Source organism: Canis lupus, chromosome 21, assembly GCF_003254725.2.
Source record: "Canis lupus dingo isolate Sandy chromosome 21, ASM325472v2, whole genome shotgun sequence".
In the NCBI taxonomy this organism is placed as follows: domain Eukaryota; kingdom Metazoa; phylum Chordata; class Mammalia; order Carnivora; family Canidae; genus Canis; species Canis lupus.
The window spans coordinates 32899861-32915817 of record NC_064263.1 but is presented as its reverse complement, the minus strand read 5'-3'; the positions used below and the strand labels follow the sequence as shown (position 1 = coordinate 32915817).

General features: G+C 43.6%; 1 protein-coding gene across 3 annotated transcripts in view; it reads left to right on the top strand.

The window, feature by feature from the left end:
• Positions 1–15957, top strand: part of SCUBE2 (signal peptide, CUB domain and EGF like domain containing 2) — a 63648-nt gene that overhangs the window by 30586 nt on the left and 17105 nt on the right. For 2 of the 3 annotated variants that reach the window (XM_025459431.3, XM_035704212.2), the window contains exons 10-16: positions 1866–1982; positions 3356–3478; positions 3907–4023; positions 4285–4371; positions 6073–6177; positions 8706–8861; positions 9255–9461. In XM_025459431.3, the coding sequence (XP_025315216.3) occupies positions 1866–1982; positions 3356–3478; positions 3907–4023; positions 4285–4371; positions 6073–6177; positions 8706–8861; positions 9255–9461 (912 nt within the window). The remainder of the gene's footprint in view (positions 1–1865; positions 1983–3355; positions 3479–3906; positions 4024–4284; positions 4372–6072; positions 6178–8705; positions 8862–9254; positions 9462–15957) is intronic. The other variant, XM_025459436.3, reaches the window with a different exon arrangement.

The window sequence follows — 15957 nt, the reverse complement described above, 5'->3', positions numbered from 1 at the left end:
GGTGGAGAGGGAGGGGATTGAGTGGAAGCAAGGTTGGTCAGTCCTTGGGCAAGATTGCAGACACCTTCTTAGGTGCGTTCCTTCTACACAAGTAGTGTCAAGGGAGCAGTTCTTGTTATTAATAACACTTTGGGGTGGTGGTAAGCTGTGTTGGATGAGGGGCATTATTTATATTTTCAGATGAGCACCTCTTATGCCCTATGGATATAGAGGAAGCCCTCTCAGGAAAGATGTGCTGCCATGTAGTCTTGTTCTGTTTCTTGGAACAAGAGCAGCCTGACTTATTTTGTTAGAAATCCCAGAATTAAGTCAGAATCAGGAAATAATATCTGCTTTCACTTCAGGTAATAAAAAAGTGTAACATAATTATTATTTTTTTTAACCTTATGGTGTGTGAATTAGGTTTCTCTTCCCCCCCCCCCACCCTTACTACGTAATTTGTCAGGCAGTTCAAGTATAGGACCCTTTAAATTCAGTAAGTTCATTCTATGTGACTATTGCATGGCTTTCTTTCCTTTGATTTGGAAAGCAAGCTTGATGTTCCACATAATGTTTCATAATGTATAGAGCAAGAAATACCATATAAGCTGTGTAAACACATTAAAAAGGAATTAGAAAAGTGATCTCATTATTTTTGGCAAAGCAACAGACCATCATGTGCAGCCAAAGCCAGCTACTGAACAAGTCCACTTTCTCGATAACTGGCTGATGTTAATAACAGAATTCATAGAGTGATATCAATTACTAGGGAAGAAGTGGACTTTTTCTTATTTTTCACTTGGTCTTGGTAGAACAAATATTTTCACAGAACAAATTTACTCAAGAAATTGCCAGGATTTCTGGGAAAAGCTAGTGATGAAAAGGTTTTGTAAGAATTTTCCCTTTTTAATTTCATTGTTTCATTCCTTCAGTTCCTTCCAAATGTTTGTTTTTTATTAACATAGTGTCTCATGGCACATTTGGTGTTGAAAAGAGATCTAGCTCTGGGCTAGTTGGCTTCCACTGAGTTCCACACTGGTCCTGGTTTATCCATTTGTGGACCCAAGTCGTAATTCTGTTAAAACCCTCCAAAGAGCTGAACAAGTAATGCACTGAAATTCTAGTCTACAAGAAAGATGTGAGGACCAGACCAGGGAAGAAGAGATGATTATATTGACAGAGGCAGCCTCCTGAGGCTGGTTTCCAGGACCTCAGCTGAAGCCAGAGATGCCTCTACATTGATCGAGGACAGGAGGGGCCCTGTGGGGCTGAACCATGGCAGAAGAACAAAGCCAATCCAGTTTGGAGCTTAACCACCAAATTTTAGTGCCTGTGATAGAAAATCACTGAGGATGTTAGTGTTCATGCATTCTTTTAGTGCAGAGGACATTAAAACCCAATTGGCCTCTTGGGGCCAAAAGGCTAATTCTGGAAAGATAGGAACCAGATTTATTTCCAACCCAACTGTCTTCTGTGGCTTATATAATTAGTACTGTTGTTTTACAAATAGTAATATAACAACAATAATGCATGGGTCGCACCTTATAGTTTACAAACCCTTTTAAGGTACGTTATCTCATTTAGCTTCATTTAAATATTTTAAATTACTCAGCCCTGCAAATAAGCATGAGAGAGAGAGACCCAGTGAGCTTAAAGGCAAGTAATATTTGCAACAGAATTTGGAAATAAAGATTGTTTGTGAGTATTCTTATTGTAGGCCACTCCACCTTCTCTTTAACACAAGTAAGCAGGAGAACTGATAGATACTTTAAAAAATTCTGTTTGTGTTGTTTTTATTGTTGGTCAATAAGTGGAGTTATAAACATGTTCTTTCCACTCATTCCTTAGACTTGGTTTCATCTCCCCTCTCCCTTTGACAATTACAGATGTGGATGAATGCTCTTTGGATAGGACCTGTGACCATAGCTGCATCAACCACCCTGGCACATTCACATGTACTTGCAACAAAGGGTATACCCTCTATGGCTTTACCCACTGTGGAGGTGAGCAGAATGCCCCACTAGGGTCAGATGAGGTTGGGCCTGCGGGGGAGCATGGCCTACCTCCCAGTTTCCCCAGATCAGGGTCAATTTTCCAATATTGGGGATGAATGGCATATTTTACTAGAGTAATAGTGACTTCACCAACTCCAGGGAGGCATCTGCTAAGGGAAACCTATTCACATGGATCCCTTTAACATGTTAAGTTATGGACCAGAAAGAAGAACTGAGCTAATCAACCGTGAATTCTTCATTGACTTTATTGATGTAGTGTATTCAGACAGTGGGAGCATCTCTCAGGAGCTGATATCCTGTCTGTTGGAACTTCCCAGTAGATAGTAAAGTCACAGTCCTCAGAGAGACTTGGCAAGGCACCAACTATTTCCACAGCCTTGCTATGCACAGGAACTAGCTGAGAAGCCTTTTTCGAGGTTTGAGCTGGTTTTTTGAGCAGGTCTTTGAGCTGGAAGTGGACCATTGACTTTATCTCTCTGTGCTGTGCCCATGTAGCCACATGTTCCGATGTCATTATGCTCATTCAGACAATGGCATAAATCAGATTTGACATCGAATGATTTCCACCCTGCTCCCCCTGACCATCAGGTTCATTCAACAATTTTTGAGAATACAGATTCAGATTCAGATTCTGATTCAGAATGGCTAGGGCTTCCAAAGCAATCCTGAGTATCTGAATATTCGGGAACCACTGGCTTAAATACTTTCTGCCCATACCTTGTGTCCTGTGCTTAAGAAGAACGGATGGGAGTAATGTGGTATAGATAGTATTGTCTCTCTTCTGACCTTTTCAATACATCCTTGGCATGGCTAAAAACATCTTCCAGGCAATCAAGAAACCCCAAGGATATATTCCCTGGATATGGACATGTGTCTGGGTTTTAGGTGGAGCTGCCTTCCAACCTGGACTCAGCCTTGTGTTGATGGGGATTTGTGCAAGTCATTTGCCTTCTCTATACTTCAACTACTGAATATGAACTATCCAGTGAGGAATCCTAATTCTATCCCCCTTGGCATGTAGCCTAGGAGGATAGTAGAATTTCATATCGGAGGCCTGTGCAGTGTTTGAGCTTGGACATGTGACAGTAGAGTGTGCTCCCTTCTGAGAATCCTTAATGGGGGAAAGGTTTGGTTAAACATGGAACTTGAGACCATCTTGGCAAAGCCTATGCCAGGAAATCCACCGAGTGGAGAGTGAGGTCAGCTGGTGCCAAGTGCACATCCTGAAGGCAGTTAGTACCTTCCCTTTGTTTAGTGAGTTCTGACCCTGCGACTTCCCTGCTGCTCCTTCCTCAGGGGAGGGATGGTATCAGCCTAGTCACCAGTGGGCTGCTGTGACAGGAAAGCGTTTTGTTCTGCAGACACCAACGAGTGCAGCGTCAACAATGGGGGATGTCAGCAGGTCTGTGTGAACACGGTGGGCAGCTACGAATGCCGATGCCACTCAGCATACAAGCTCCACTGGAATAAAAAAGACTGTGTGGGTAAGGGGTACCGAGTCTCACAGTTAGCGGGCTCACACTGACACGGCAGCTCTGTCCCATGTCCACCTGGGCCTGGAGTGTGCCTGACCATCCCTTCCCTGACTCTTGCCCCATTAGCGGCAGCTGCCATTCTTTAAATAGTTCAAAAACAGGAGATACTTTGCAGGCTCTTTGGGGGTTCCTTCTGTGCTTTTATGTTGGTTGGAACTCAATTCTGTTTTCCCAGTTGTTTTCCTGCATGGAAAAAAATAGCATACAAATAGCTTCTTTACCTTGGAGGGAAACAGGGCCCTGTGTCTTATGTTCTGTGCTATATAACAACTCTACCTTCTTTTCTTGGGTCCTTGGATATTTGGGACTCAGCTGTCCTTAGCATATCTAGAAGTATCCTTCTCTTTCTGTAAGTGTCTGCTTTTTGTCCTATCTAGAAGTGAAGGGGGTCCTGCCCACTAGCATGTCACCCCATGTGTCCCTGCATTGCGGTAAGAGTGGCGGAGGAGACAGGTGCTTCCTCAGATGTCACTCTGGCATTCACCTCTCTTCAGGTGAGTGGGTCCCAGTCCCTGGAGAAAGTCCTCATGCCAAGGCCAAGCCTTCCTGGCCTTTAGGTGTTAGAGTCCCTCAAAGGGTTTCCAGGTCTTTGGCCAGCTGCTCCCTGACCACCGGAGGCCCATGCTTTGAGACCCTATATGCTGGGCATAAGTCTAGTGGTTTCTGTGGAATGGGGGCTGGAGAGTGCTTTTGGCTGCTCCCAGGAGAGACTGTGACCTTGCTTACATGTTGACAACCTACATTCTGTCTGTCAGGACTGCAAGAGACCTACTCAGTCACCTGCGGCTCTTCCTCTACTCTCAGGAGCAAACAGCAAAAATCAAATGATTCTGCTTTTGGGGGTAATTACCAAATCTGTGTGTTTTCTCTGGGGCTCTCTGTGTTAAATGGGTTTCATTCTTGGGGTGCTGTTCTTGGGCATTGGCTTTATCTTCTTTTCTCTGAATCTCCTCAATGCTCTGAGCACATTACAGGATGTTCTTGCCCACAGCCTTGGTGCCTGAAGACTGACTCATTATGTAACAGATACTTACTGACTGTCCACTGTTTGCTAGGAGGCTCCGTGTTCAGCCCTGCTGAGTCATCATATTGGGCAAAGGCCCACAGAGCTCTGGGATCAGGAGACTCAGGTCTCCCCAGTTCCCTGCCCCTCAAAGGTGCAGCAGGTAGTGTGTACCCAGAGCACATGGCATTGGTGGAGATAGTCGTAGGCATGACGAGGCACAACGATTCTATCCAGAGAAAGGATCCCAAACCCTTTCTGGTTTGTCAAAAAGACAAAGAATGAAATTTACAGCTTTTAAGTAGCCTCGTCCTCCCAGATTTAGACATCCCTGTGATTTTATCACGAGAACATCTGATTGAGGAAATGATTCTTAATGTCCATATTACATATATGAGAGAGCTAGAGACCCAAAGCATGATAATAATACTTGAATATATTGATTGAGCAGTTAAAATATACCAGCCACTGTATTACCTGTCCTAGCTGATTTAATCCACACTGCAGCACTCAGAGCAATTTTACTTTTCTCCTCATTGACCAGATGAAGACCCTGAGATTCTGAGAGGTGAAATAATGTACCTAGAGTGATTCAGATAGGAAATAGGGGAGTCAGGATTTTAATTAGGAGTCTAGATCCAGAGTCCAGAGCACTATTCTTCTCTGCCCCTCCTGCCTAACATTTGAAACCAACCAGCACAGACATCATGGTCTGTTTCACCAAATCCCTCAGTAATGGGCACTTGGAGATTTAGGCTACCCACAGGATGGGCAAGCAGACAATTAATATTCAGTTCTTACTGTGTGCCAGACAGTAGGCTAAATGTATTATTTTTGCATCATCTTATTTAATTCTCATAGTAATGTAACTACCCCAATTTTGTCTATTTTATGGATGAGGAAACTGAGGATTAGTGAGTTTTAGTAAGTTGCTCAAGTTCTCATTGCAAGCCAAGAGCTAGAGTATGAATCCTGGGCTTTGGCTTCAGAGCTTGACATATGGTTAAGATTGATTGTGGGGAACAGAATTTTGCGCACGAGGCCCTCAGAGTGGGACTTTTGCTGCCCCCAGAGCCCGAACATCCAAGCAGCCTTTGGTGAGTGCCATCCTTATCTTCTCCCTCAACCTTGTCCTCCAAGAAAAGTCTTCTCCTGGAAAATCTGCCCTTCACTGTTTCCCTCAGCAGTCATGTCCAAATTTGAACTAGGGGATACTGGTCTTCTTCCTCAGGAAGGCACAAAAGTGACCTCATGGTTCATCTCAGTGTGAAGGTTGTTTGGGGCCTCTCTTTATTATATTTGGGCATTGGATTAATCTCAGGTGGAGGAATAACTGTAACTCTTAGGAGGCTCCTGGCATCCTCAGCCTCAGTCATGGGCACTCCGTGAGCCAAATCTTTTGTGGTCTCAGGGTAAGAGAGGGGCTCAGGGTATGCAGTGTATGGTGGGACGCAGGCTTGGGATAGCTCGTCTGTTACCCACCCAGTCTTTCCCTCCTGTGCCTCTGAAGGTAATGTCTCTCACTTGTTTCTTTCTGAAGATGTCACGACCATCAGGACAAGTGTAACCTTTAAAGTAAATGAAGGCAAGTGTAGTTTGAAAAAGGCTGAGCTGTTTCCCGAGGGTCTGCGACCAGCACTACCAGGTATGGAATCAGATGGCTGGTGCAGGGAGCTTGGTTGCATGTTGGGAAAGGGGCCTGTCACAAACTAAGCCCTTCAGGTGGTCTTGAGCAGCCCAGATTCTCCAAGTACTCCTCCACAGGAGGAAGAGGAGCCTAGCCTAGCACACCTGTATAGCTCTGGAGTTAAACTTCAGGGCTTCCTCTGCCAGGCACACATGATAAAGCTCTGGAGAAACCTTTGAGTTCATAGGAATCAATGAGGGCTTTAAGTTACATTGGCAATTTGTGATTATATTGGGTTAAATTTTATAGATCTAAGAGTGTGCTTGGAAAATAAGCCAAAGAAATGAAAAGGATTTGGCTCAGGATAACCTTCGGTGAGCAAAGATGTAATATCCAGCTTTCCTCCTGGATCCAATCTTTGGAGGCAGTGACTCCGTTGGCTTCAGCAGAAAAAATACCATCCAAGTAGAGCTGGACTTGTAGCGAAGAACAGAACCTAATACTCTTCTCCCCTCCTGTTCACATTTCCAGTATTATTTCATAGAATAATTCTAGAGCTTAAAAAAATCATGATTCATGTATTAGAAATACCTCTTTCCCCAGTTTATCCTCAAATAAATCATACAAATAAACATAAAGCTCACTGTAGTCACTTTTAGTGCATATTTTAGTTGCATATTTTAAGAAACAGATTAATTTTGGTACCTCTATTTAAATGGAATATTATGCAGCTATGAATTATGTTTTTTTAAAGAATGTTTAATGACATAAATGGAAACTATGGAAAATGATCTTGTAATATAATGCTAAGATGGAGAGGAGAGAGTGAGATTTTGTATATCTAATGCAACCCAAATTGTGTAAGAAAAAAGCGTGAGTAGAAGAAAAAGGAAACTCACCATGTGATCAGTAGTAGTTATATCTGGGTAGAGGGGTTGACCAGAGATCTTCATTTTTTTCCTTCTGCATTTTCCAAATTCTCCACAGTGAGCATTTATACTTCTTTTTATCTATCTATTTATTTATTTTAAAGATTATTTATTGGATGAGGAGGGGCAAAGGGAGAAGGAAAGAGAATATCAAGTAGGCACCATGCTGAGTGTGGAGCTCAATATGGGGTTCGATCCCACAACCCTGAGATCATGACCTCATGATCAAGCCAAAATCAAATTCAGCCATTTGATCAACTGAGCCACTCAGGTGCCCCAGCATTTATACTTTTAGATCAGAGGAAAAAGGCTTTATTTATTTTTATTTATAGATTTTATTTATTTATTCATGAGAGACACAGAGAGAGGAAGAGACATAGGCAGAGGGAAAAGCAGGCGCCCTGCGAGGAGCCTGATTTGGAACTTGATCGCAGGACCCCGGGATCATGGCCTGAGCCAAAGGCAGATGCTCAACCACTGACTCACTCAGATGCCCCAGAAAAGCATTATTTAAAAATAAACTTGGTCTTTAGTCTCCTTAATGGTATTATACTATGTTAATTTCTCAGTATTGACAAATATACATGTTAATGTAAGATGTTAGCATTAGGGGAAACTTAACAAACAATATATGGGAACTCTCTGTTCTATTTAAGCAATTTTTCTGCAAATCTAAAATTATTATGAAATTAGAAGTTAGCTTTTTGAAAAAGGAAAGGAGAATTTTTCCCAGAGGATGGTGGGTGGGGATTAATTTGCCTCCTTCTTCCTTTGGCTCCTGCTGACCTATTGCTTTGAACATCTTTGTAATGTTGAAGAATATGATACAGATAATTCGTCCATTGAATAAAATAAGAGTTTAAACTGGAGGCAAGTTGGTTGTGTGGATGATACATGGAACTGCTCTTTTGGTTCCAGTTAATGGTCATTAGTTAAAAGATCCACTGGAAGCCACGGGAGATAGAGGGGTGAGGGAGAGATGGCCAGAGTCTGGAATAGGGATGTGCAGAACCCTGCCTTACGCAACACTTCCTCCCACCCTAGATGCCTTCATGATATTGTTTGGTTCTCTAGATGTTTTGTGCTGTATATTGCTCCTGGTTATTTCAAAATGAGACATCACTGTTAATGTGTTTTCCAACTTCCCCTTCAGGCTGGAATTACTCCAAACTCAGTTTGCCTGAAAGCAGGAGTTGGTTTGCTTTCTACTCCTGTGCTCCTTCCCTATTTGAAGTCTTAGTCCCTGCTTGGTACATCACAGTCCAGCTCTAAGGAAACCAACCGTGAGAACACGAGCACACCTTAGCAGACTGTCAGTTAGGAATGCAAGGCAACCCTGGTTCCTGTCTTCCACTTATGTGGCCAACCAGTCAGAAACATCCAGCATTCATCCATGAAAATAATTTTCAAGAGCTAAATTGTTAAGTTATATAGGAGGCTCTTTGAAATTAAAATGTCATCGTGCTCCAAGCTGAGGCTTGCAACGTCTTGGCATCTGGAGTTAATCACTTAGTCCCTTGAGAGTTGTTTTAATGAAATGTTTACTGAGCTCTAGCGAATGTTCAACTGAGTACTTTGCCAGGATCTGGCTTCCGATAATTTTGTTTCTTCATACAGAGAAGCACAGCTCAGTAAAAGAGAGCTTCCGCTACGCAAACCTTACATGCAGCTTCAGCAAGCAAGTCCCGGGAGCCCCTGGCCGCCCAAGCACCACTAAGGAAATGTTTATCACTGTTGAGTTTGAACTTGAAATTAACCAAAAGGAGGTGACAGGTTGGTTTGAAAACAGTCTTTGGTACCAGGCTTCTCACAGCTTGCTCCTTATTCTTTTGCCTTTCATCGTTCTTGAGGGGAAACAGTAGTGCAACCACTGAAGTATCTCCTGTTTTGTTTTGTTTTGTTTTGTTTTTCATTCCCAAACTAAACTGAATTGGTTTGGAACCTCATGATTGTATCTGTTTCCTAAAAACTCAAAGATTCCATTTTGGCCAACAAATTTCTTTTAGAAACCAATGCTGCCCAGCCTGCGAGGTGCCCAGCCCCAGGTCTCCCCTCCATTCTGTCCACAGGGAACCGTGGGTGCTGGTGGGTCCTTTGTGGGTCTGGACATCCTCCTGTGCTGCAGCCTGACCTCTTCCCCCACTGCTACCCCTCTTGTTTTGGTAGCTTCTTGTGACCTGAGTTGCACCATAAAGCGGACAGAGAAGCGGCTCCGGAAAGCTATCCGTGTGCTCCGGAAGGCAGCCAACAGGGAGCACTTTCACCTCCAGCTCTCAGGCATGGAACTTGAAGGGGCAAACAAGTCTCCCAGAACATCTGAACACCAACTAGAGTCCTGTGGAGTGGGCCAGAGCCACGCAGGAAACCAATGTGGTGAGTGACCTGCTGGGCCATTCTTGCTCACAGAGTTGTCATGAGCTCCATAAAGACTCGGGGTAACCAAAAGCATAGCCCATTCTCCCTCTCTGGGTTCACTCCAGAGAATGCTGTGGTTACCCACTCTCATTTGGGAATGACACATTAGGATTTGTTGTGCCTGCTGGACTAGGAGCTCCCTGGCACCTGGCACAGGGTCTGGTTGTGGTGGGCACTGAATAAATGTTTGCCAAATTGAGGGTTGGAAAGGAGGAAGTAGAGCAATGAGGAGAGGGAGTACTGACCTTCAAGAGTCTGAGGACGGTGGTCTTCAGAGCACTGTGGCCCTGGGTAGGGACAGACTATGGGCATGAGGCACCTATGAGGCTCCTGTACACCCCACTACCAGTTCCCCATCATCTCCCTCTGGCCTGGCTGAGGGTGGTCATGAACCTCTCCTGTCCATAGTTTTGTGCAGAGTCTGGGGGTGCCACCTGGCAGTCTTATGAGATCCCTGAGCTTCAGCTCGAGACTCCTAGTAGTGTCAGTTCCATACATGGGATGTGTGTGTGTGTGTGTGTGTGTGTGTGTGTGTGCGTTTCAGAATTAAGTTTGAGACCTGACATTTGAACAACACCAATTTATGAAGTTCTAGACAGGAGGAACCTGGGCAAGAGGTTCTAGGGTGGTCGGTCTTGAGATTTGTTTATTGGGTGAAATTGTTCTGGGCATTTATGGCAGATAATCACTTTATAGTCTCACTTTATAATAATCACGGTAATGATTTATTGAGTTTTCATCTGACACAGTACAACATTAAGACGGTAGCCGCTCTATCTCGCTTAACCTGAATGGTCATCTCATTAGGTTGGCATTATCATCTCCATGTAACAGATGAACAAACTGGAACTCAGAGAGCTAGGTTCTTTTGCTCTAGATCACATCAATGGGCTAACTCCAAAGCCTGTGCTCTGGTCCCAAGTAAGGTGAGTTTCGATAACCAGACTCATCCAGAATAAACTGATGTCCTTTCTCAAGCGTCAGTAGGAGGGCCCAGAAGTGAGGCTTGAGCTAAGGAGTAATAAGCCAGTGTTTCTGAAGAAGCAAAGCTGAGCCCAGGGCACTCATTCCAGAGAATTGTCAGCAATAACCAACTACTTTCAGCCCAAATCTGTTGCTTTGCCAAAATGTAGTAAAAATCAAGTGTAAAATCAAGTGTAATTGTCCACCAGGGGCTGGTTCTCAAGTAGTCTTGACTTTTATTCTAGCTGACTCTCTTAAAAGGAAAAAAAAAAAAGTTAGAAACAACCCAGCTGGTTGGTTTATTCTCATTTAAAATTATAAGAGTTCTGGTTTCTATACCAAAATGGTGACAAGCATTGGCTCTTGCTGCCCTACTTTATGGGGGGGAGTTGCAGAAACTGTCAGGGCCAGGCAGGCCAGGCCTCTCAGAGCTAGACTGCATCCCCTTCCCCATTTGCTCTCCTGGTAGGGAGAGGCCTCACAAGCTTGCCAGGGAGCCTTGGTGGCCAGTTGAGAAATCAGGCAGAACTAGAGTATTACCAATCCTACCATAACTGTGCTCCTGCAGAAAAGGGCCAAGAATGATTAGCAGGAGTTACTTAACAGAGGATGCCTCATGACCATGACAGCTTATGAAAGACACTGTAGCTGTTGTGTGTGTAAATGTGTCCTGAGATGCTTGTCATGCTTAGTTAGGCTGGATTTGTTGCTGAGAGGCAATGTGTCTTGTCTCAAGAGCTCCCTCTAGCAATGGATGAATTTTGTAGCCCACACGGAACCAAATCAGATTCACCCCGTCTGACAGCCATGTTGAGGATTTTACCATGTAGAGAAAATAGCACAAATAATTACCAGTGAAATTGCTTCCTCCTGCTGAATGGAGGAAGTGTGCACAAGGAGGGGTTGCATGTGTTAATTGGAAAGGCTTCTTCCCCATGAGACACACATGGTATGGGCTAGGGCCAGGGAACAAGTGAGTGTGTTGGGGGGCGGGGAGTATGTCTTCTATTCCTTATATTCCTAGACTATTTGCTGGTCTTAGAACTTCATCAAGACCAAGTTTCCTGGTATTTCCTGAAATCCGAATGGTACAGACATTGGAGACATGCCTAGGATAGTTCTTTTTGGAAATTATTTGCAACGTTGTCCAAAAGGAGACTCCAAAAGCATTTGGAGTCACTGAAAGGGCAGATGAGACCATTACACTTTTCCTTTAAATTTTTTTTAAGATTTTATTTGTTTATTCATGAGAGACACACACACACACACAGAGAGAGAGAGAGAGAGAGAGAGAGAGACAGAGACATAGGCAGAGGGAGAAGCAGGCTTCCTATGGGATCCAGGATCATGCCCTGAGCCGAAGGCAGACGCTCAACCACTGAGTCACCCAGGCATCCTGAGACTGGGAAGGTTTAATTCAACTTTCAACAGCAGTATCTTTCCTTTACAGCAGTTGAGAAAAATTAATTCAACTATTATATTTTGAGATACCATTCTGTGCCACTCTAGACTTGGATGGAGTAGTGAGAACATATGAGTGAGGAGCTAGCTAAGATTCACATTGTAACAGAAGGACATGGACAATTAACAAATAAAGAAAAAAGGTAATTACAGAAGATAAGAATACAGAGAGGGACAGAGGGGAGGAAGGATTACTCTCCACAGGTGTTCAGGAAGGCTTTCAGAGCAGGTGACATTTGATTTAAGTGAGAAGGAGCTGGCCTTGATGGGGGCAGAGTATGTTCTGGCTGAGGAGGGATCAGCAGGTGCAAATGGCTTGAGGCAGGAATGAGCCAGGCATTTTCTTCTTAATTTTTTCAGAATTGAGAAATTATTTGCAACTGAGCAGGCAGAAATTTTCTGTCTTAAATCATAGAAAATATGAAGTCAAAAATAAAAGAAAATATGAAGTCTATTAGCAATACAGACCAAATTAGATCAATGCTTATCACACAGACTTGGAAGGGTTGTGAGATAAAGCCCTGAGTTAAGCTGTGTGCTGGGCGTGGAACCTGCATAAGATTCTCTGTCCTTCTCTCTCTGCATCTCCTCCCCTTTCTCTTTTCCTCTCTCTAAAAACAAAACAAAACAAAACCACAATAAAACATAATTTAGTAAAGTGTGGACATTAATTGAGCACTTATACTGTGTTTAACACTGTGCTAAGTACTTTACATACATTATGTCATTTGATCCTCATCATAAGTCTATTTTGCAGCTTTTTTTTTTTTTTTTTTTTTTACAAATAAGGAAACTAAGGCATAGGGAGGTAAGGCATTTTCTCAATGTCCACCCAGCAAATAAATGGCAGTGCCAGAGTTCAGATCCAGATCTGTCTCAAGAGCCTATATTCTTAATTCTCTCAATGGGAATACTCTCACTTCTGGGTACAGCCTGTGCCATGTGATGATTATCTACCTCTGCTAGCACTTGTATGGAGCACCCTCCATGGGCCAGCACTGCCATGGGTGCTGAGGAGGCCTGGATAAATAAGACATCATCCCTCAAGTCACATTTGGTCCTCCCAGAGGAGAGTTAGAGAAGACCTCCCCAAAGAGAGGAAGCCTAATCTGAGTTTTGAAGGATGCACAGATGACACATAAAGGAGAGTATTCAGGCAGAGGAGTAGACTTGGGAATGAGACCGAGCAAGATGCATACAGAGAATGATTGACAACTCAGTATTACTAAATCTGGAGCACAAGGTAAGATGTGGTGGGTAGCAAGGCTGGTGGGAAAAGCACAGTAGGTCATGAGAGACCTTGAGTATACTGCTAAGGAGCCTTGGCTTTATATAGGTGACAAGGTGCCATTAGAGGGTTTAATCAGGCAATTAAGGTCATGTTTGTATTCTAGAAAAATTTCTTTTATTAGATTGAGAGTCAGGACCAAAGGCAGAAAACCTAACTTGGAAGGTTTTGAATGCTTTGCATGAGAGATGTTGAGAACATAAAGGTACTAGATGGACTAGAAAATAAGCAATAGATTCTAGAAATATTTAGGAAGAACTGTGAGCAGCATTTGGTGATAAACTGGATTGGGGACTAAAAATAGGAAAGAGCTGGGGTGAGCTCAGAGGTTTTTGACGTGGCCTCCGATTGGTCCCTTGCTTACCACATGTCCCTCATCTAACCCTGCCCTGCTTCATATGTAGGAGGCATGGAGAAAAGGCCTGCAGGTTTGGTTGAATGATTGGATGAATGTGATCACTGGGGAAGAAATAATCAGAAAAGATTTATAGGAAAAGTGGGGGGGGGGGCGGAATAGACTCTTGAGAGAGCCTGAGAAAGAAAGAAAACTCAGATGTAGAAAAGGAGACTAAAGATTGAGTTCTGAATCAAAGATACAATGAGGAGTGCAGGGTGGCAAGTCAAGGAGGCTTTGGAGTCAGGGAGGGGAGCAGTCAGAGAAGCACCTTAGAAAGGTGGATCTGGTGGCAGGCTGTGAGGGCTGAGGCAGGGAGGAACGGAGGCAAGGAAGGTCATTGGAAGGTTATTGCAGTAATCTAGATTAGAGATGGTGAGGATCAAAACACCCTGATGCTATAGGGATGGACATCAGCTGATGGACAAAAGGAACACAGCTGCAGGATGCTGCAGCTGGCTGCCTGATGAGGCAGGGAGGATTGAGGTCTGGAATAATAACTATGGGCTGGACTGCAAAGATGGTGCCTGGGAGAGCAGCGATGCTGTTCATAAAGAGCAAAGCCAGAGGAGTCAGAAGAACTGGGCAGGGGAGCGAAGAGAAGCATTCTCCTTGAGGAAGTGGAATTTGAGTTGCCACAGGACTTCCAGGCAGTGATCTCCATGGGCTTCTAATAGTCTAGGAAAATGATTTTATCTTATCATGTGCAGACCAACCCTCCTATCCTGTATCTGTCCACACATATGCTGACCTGCTTCCTGTTAAACTGAATAAACCTGGCCATGCTCCTACCAAGGCCACCTCCTCCTCTTGGGCTCTGGAGCCCGTTTGCTTTCCCCTTCTCCAGAACATTGCTCCTGTTGTTATCCCCACTGACCCCTCATCTCAGAATTCTTCCTGTTTACTAGGTCGTTTCCAACAGCACACAAACCTATCTCCTGTCTTAAAAGCCAAACAGACCCTTGTTTGACTTCACACTTCTTTCCAGATACTGCCTCCTTTCTCTGACCCCCTATAGAGCAAAATTCCTTAAAAAAGTTGTCTAAACTCCCTGTCTTTGCTTCCTCCCCTCCCATTTTCTCTTCCAACCCCTACCAGTGTGGTTTCTGCTCCCAGACTCTCCACTGAAACTGCTTTTCCCAAAATTTCTAACTACCTCTGTATTGCCAAATCTAGTTGCCAACTCTTATTCAGATGACCACTCCCACCTACTAGAAACACTCTCTTCTCCTGGATTTCAGACACCACACTCTTCTGGTTCTCCTCCTACCTCACTGGCTGCTCCCTTTTGATTTTCCGTGTTGGTTCTCCCCTAATTTTTGATCTCTAAACACCCCAGGGCTCAGTCCTTCACTCTCTTCTACCTGACCTTATTCATTGCCAGAGCTCTAAATACCACCATGTGCTGGTGACTCTCAAACTCCTCTCTCCTCCAAAATAGTTCTGACCACTATTTTGAATTATGGACTTCTTTATCCCAGGATGTGTTGAATGTTCTTTATCAAGCATGCATGCATGCACACGCTTGCACGCACAGGCACACGCACACACACACACACAAGTTAAATATTTTTGAATTCATGAGTGTTTACTTATTTTAAAAGCACATACTTGTTCTGTTGGCTAATATATGATGTACATCATAAAGGAATGAGATATAGATTAAAAAGCAGTTTTAAAATAACTGGCTAGCATCTTTAGGTACCACATTTATAATCTGGCAAAGTTCATTGCTAACATTAGTGGTTGTAAATTCATTTTTTAAATAGTCTTTTTGTGAATTGCTAGTGTTTTGGCTCAACTCTTGTCAGATCTGATTTCTGTTTCTATGTCATACTGTTTGGCAAAGAGTAAAAGTTGTGTCTGCCTGACTCTTCCCTGGTGTTCACCCATTGTTGGTTGTACCTTCAGTCCAGGGTTTTCGCAGGATTGTTTGAAGTTGCTTTCTATTTTGTGCCAGTTGGTTTGGTTGAAACTCGATGAAACAATCAGGAAATTGATTCAACCAGGCAAACTGCAATTCTCAATGCATTGAAAGAAGCAAAGCAGTCGGTACTTTCCCACCCCATAGAGTTGTTCCACCACATAGGAATGCCATGTTCGTCTCTTTTCTTGGAGACCTTGTGTCTTCATGTGTGTCTACGACTCATGGAGATGCAGACAGACTGAGGCACCAATCTTAGACCATACACTGAACCAGTAACCCTTTCTTTGTTTCTCATTTTTAGGTAAAAGTTAATAGGCATAGATGTGAAGATGCTTTGCCCACACCCAGTGGATCATTTCATAAAGCCCTGCGGTGTCGCATTCTACCTGCAAACCACCAGTAAAACCAATGCCTTTTCAAT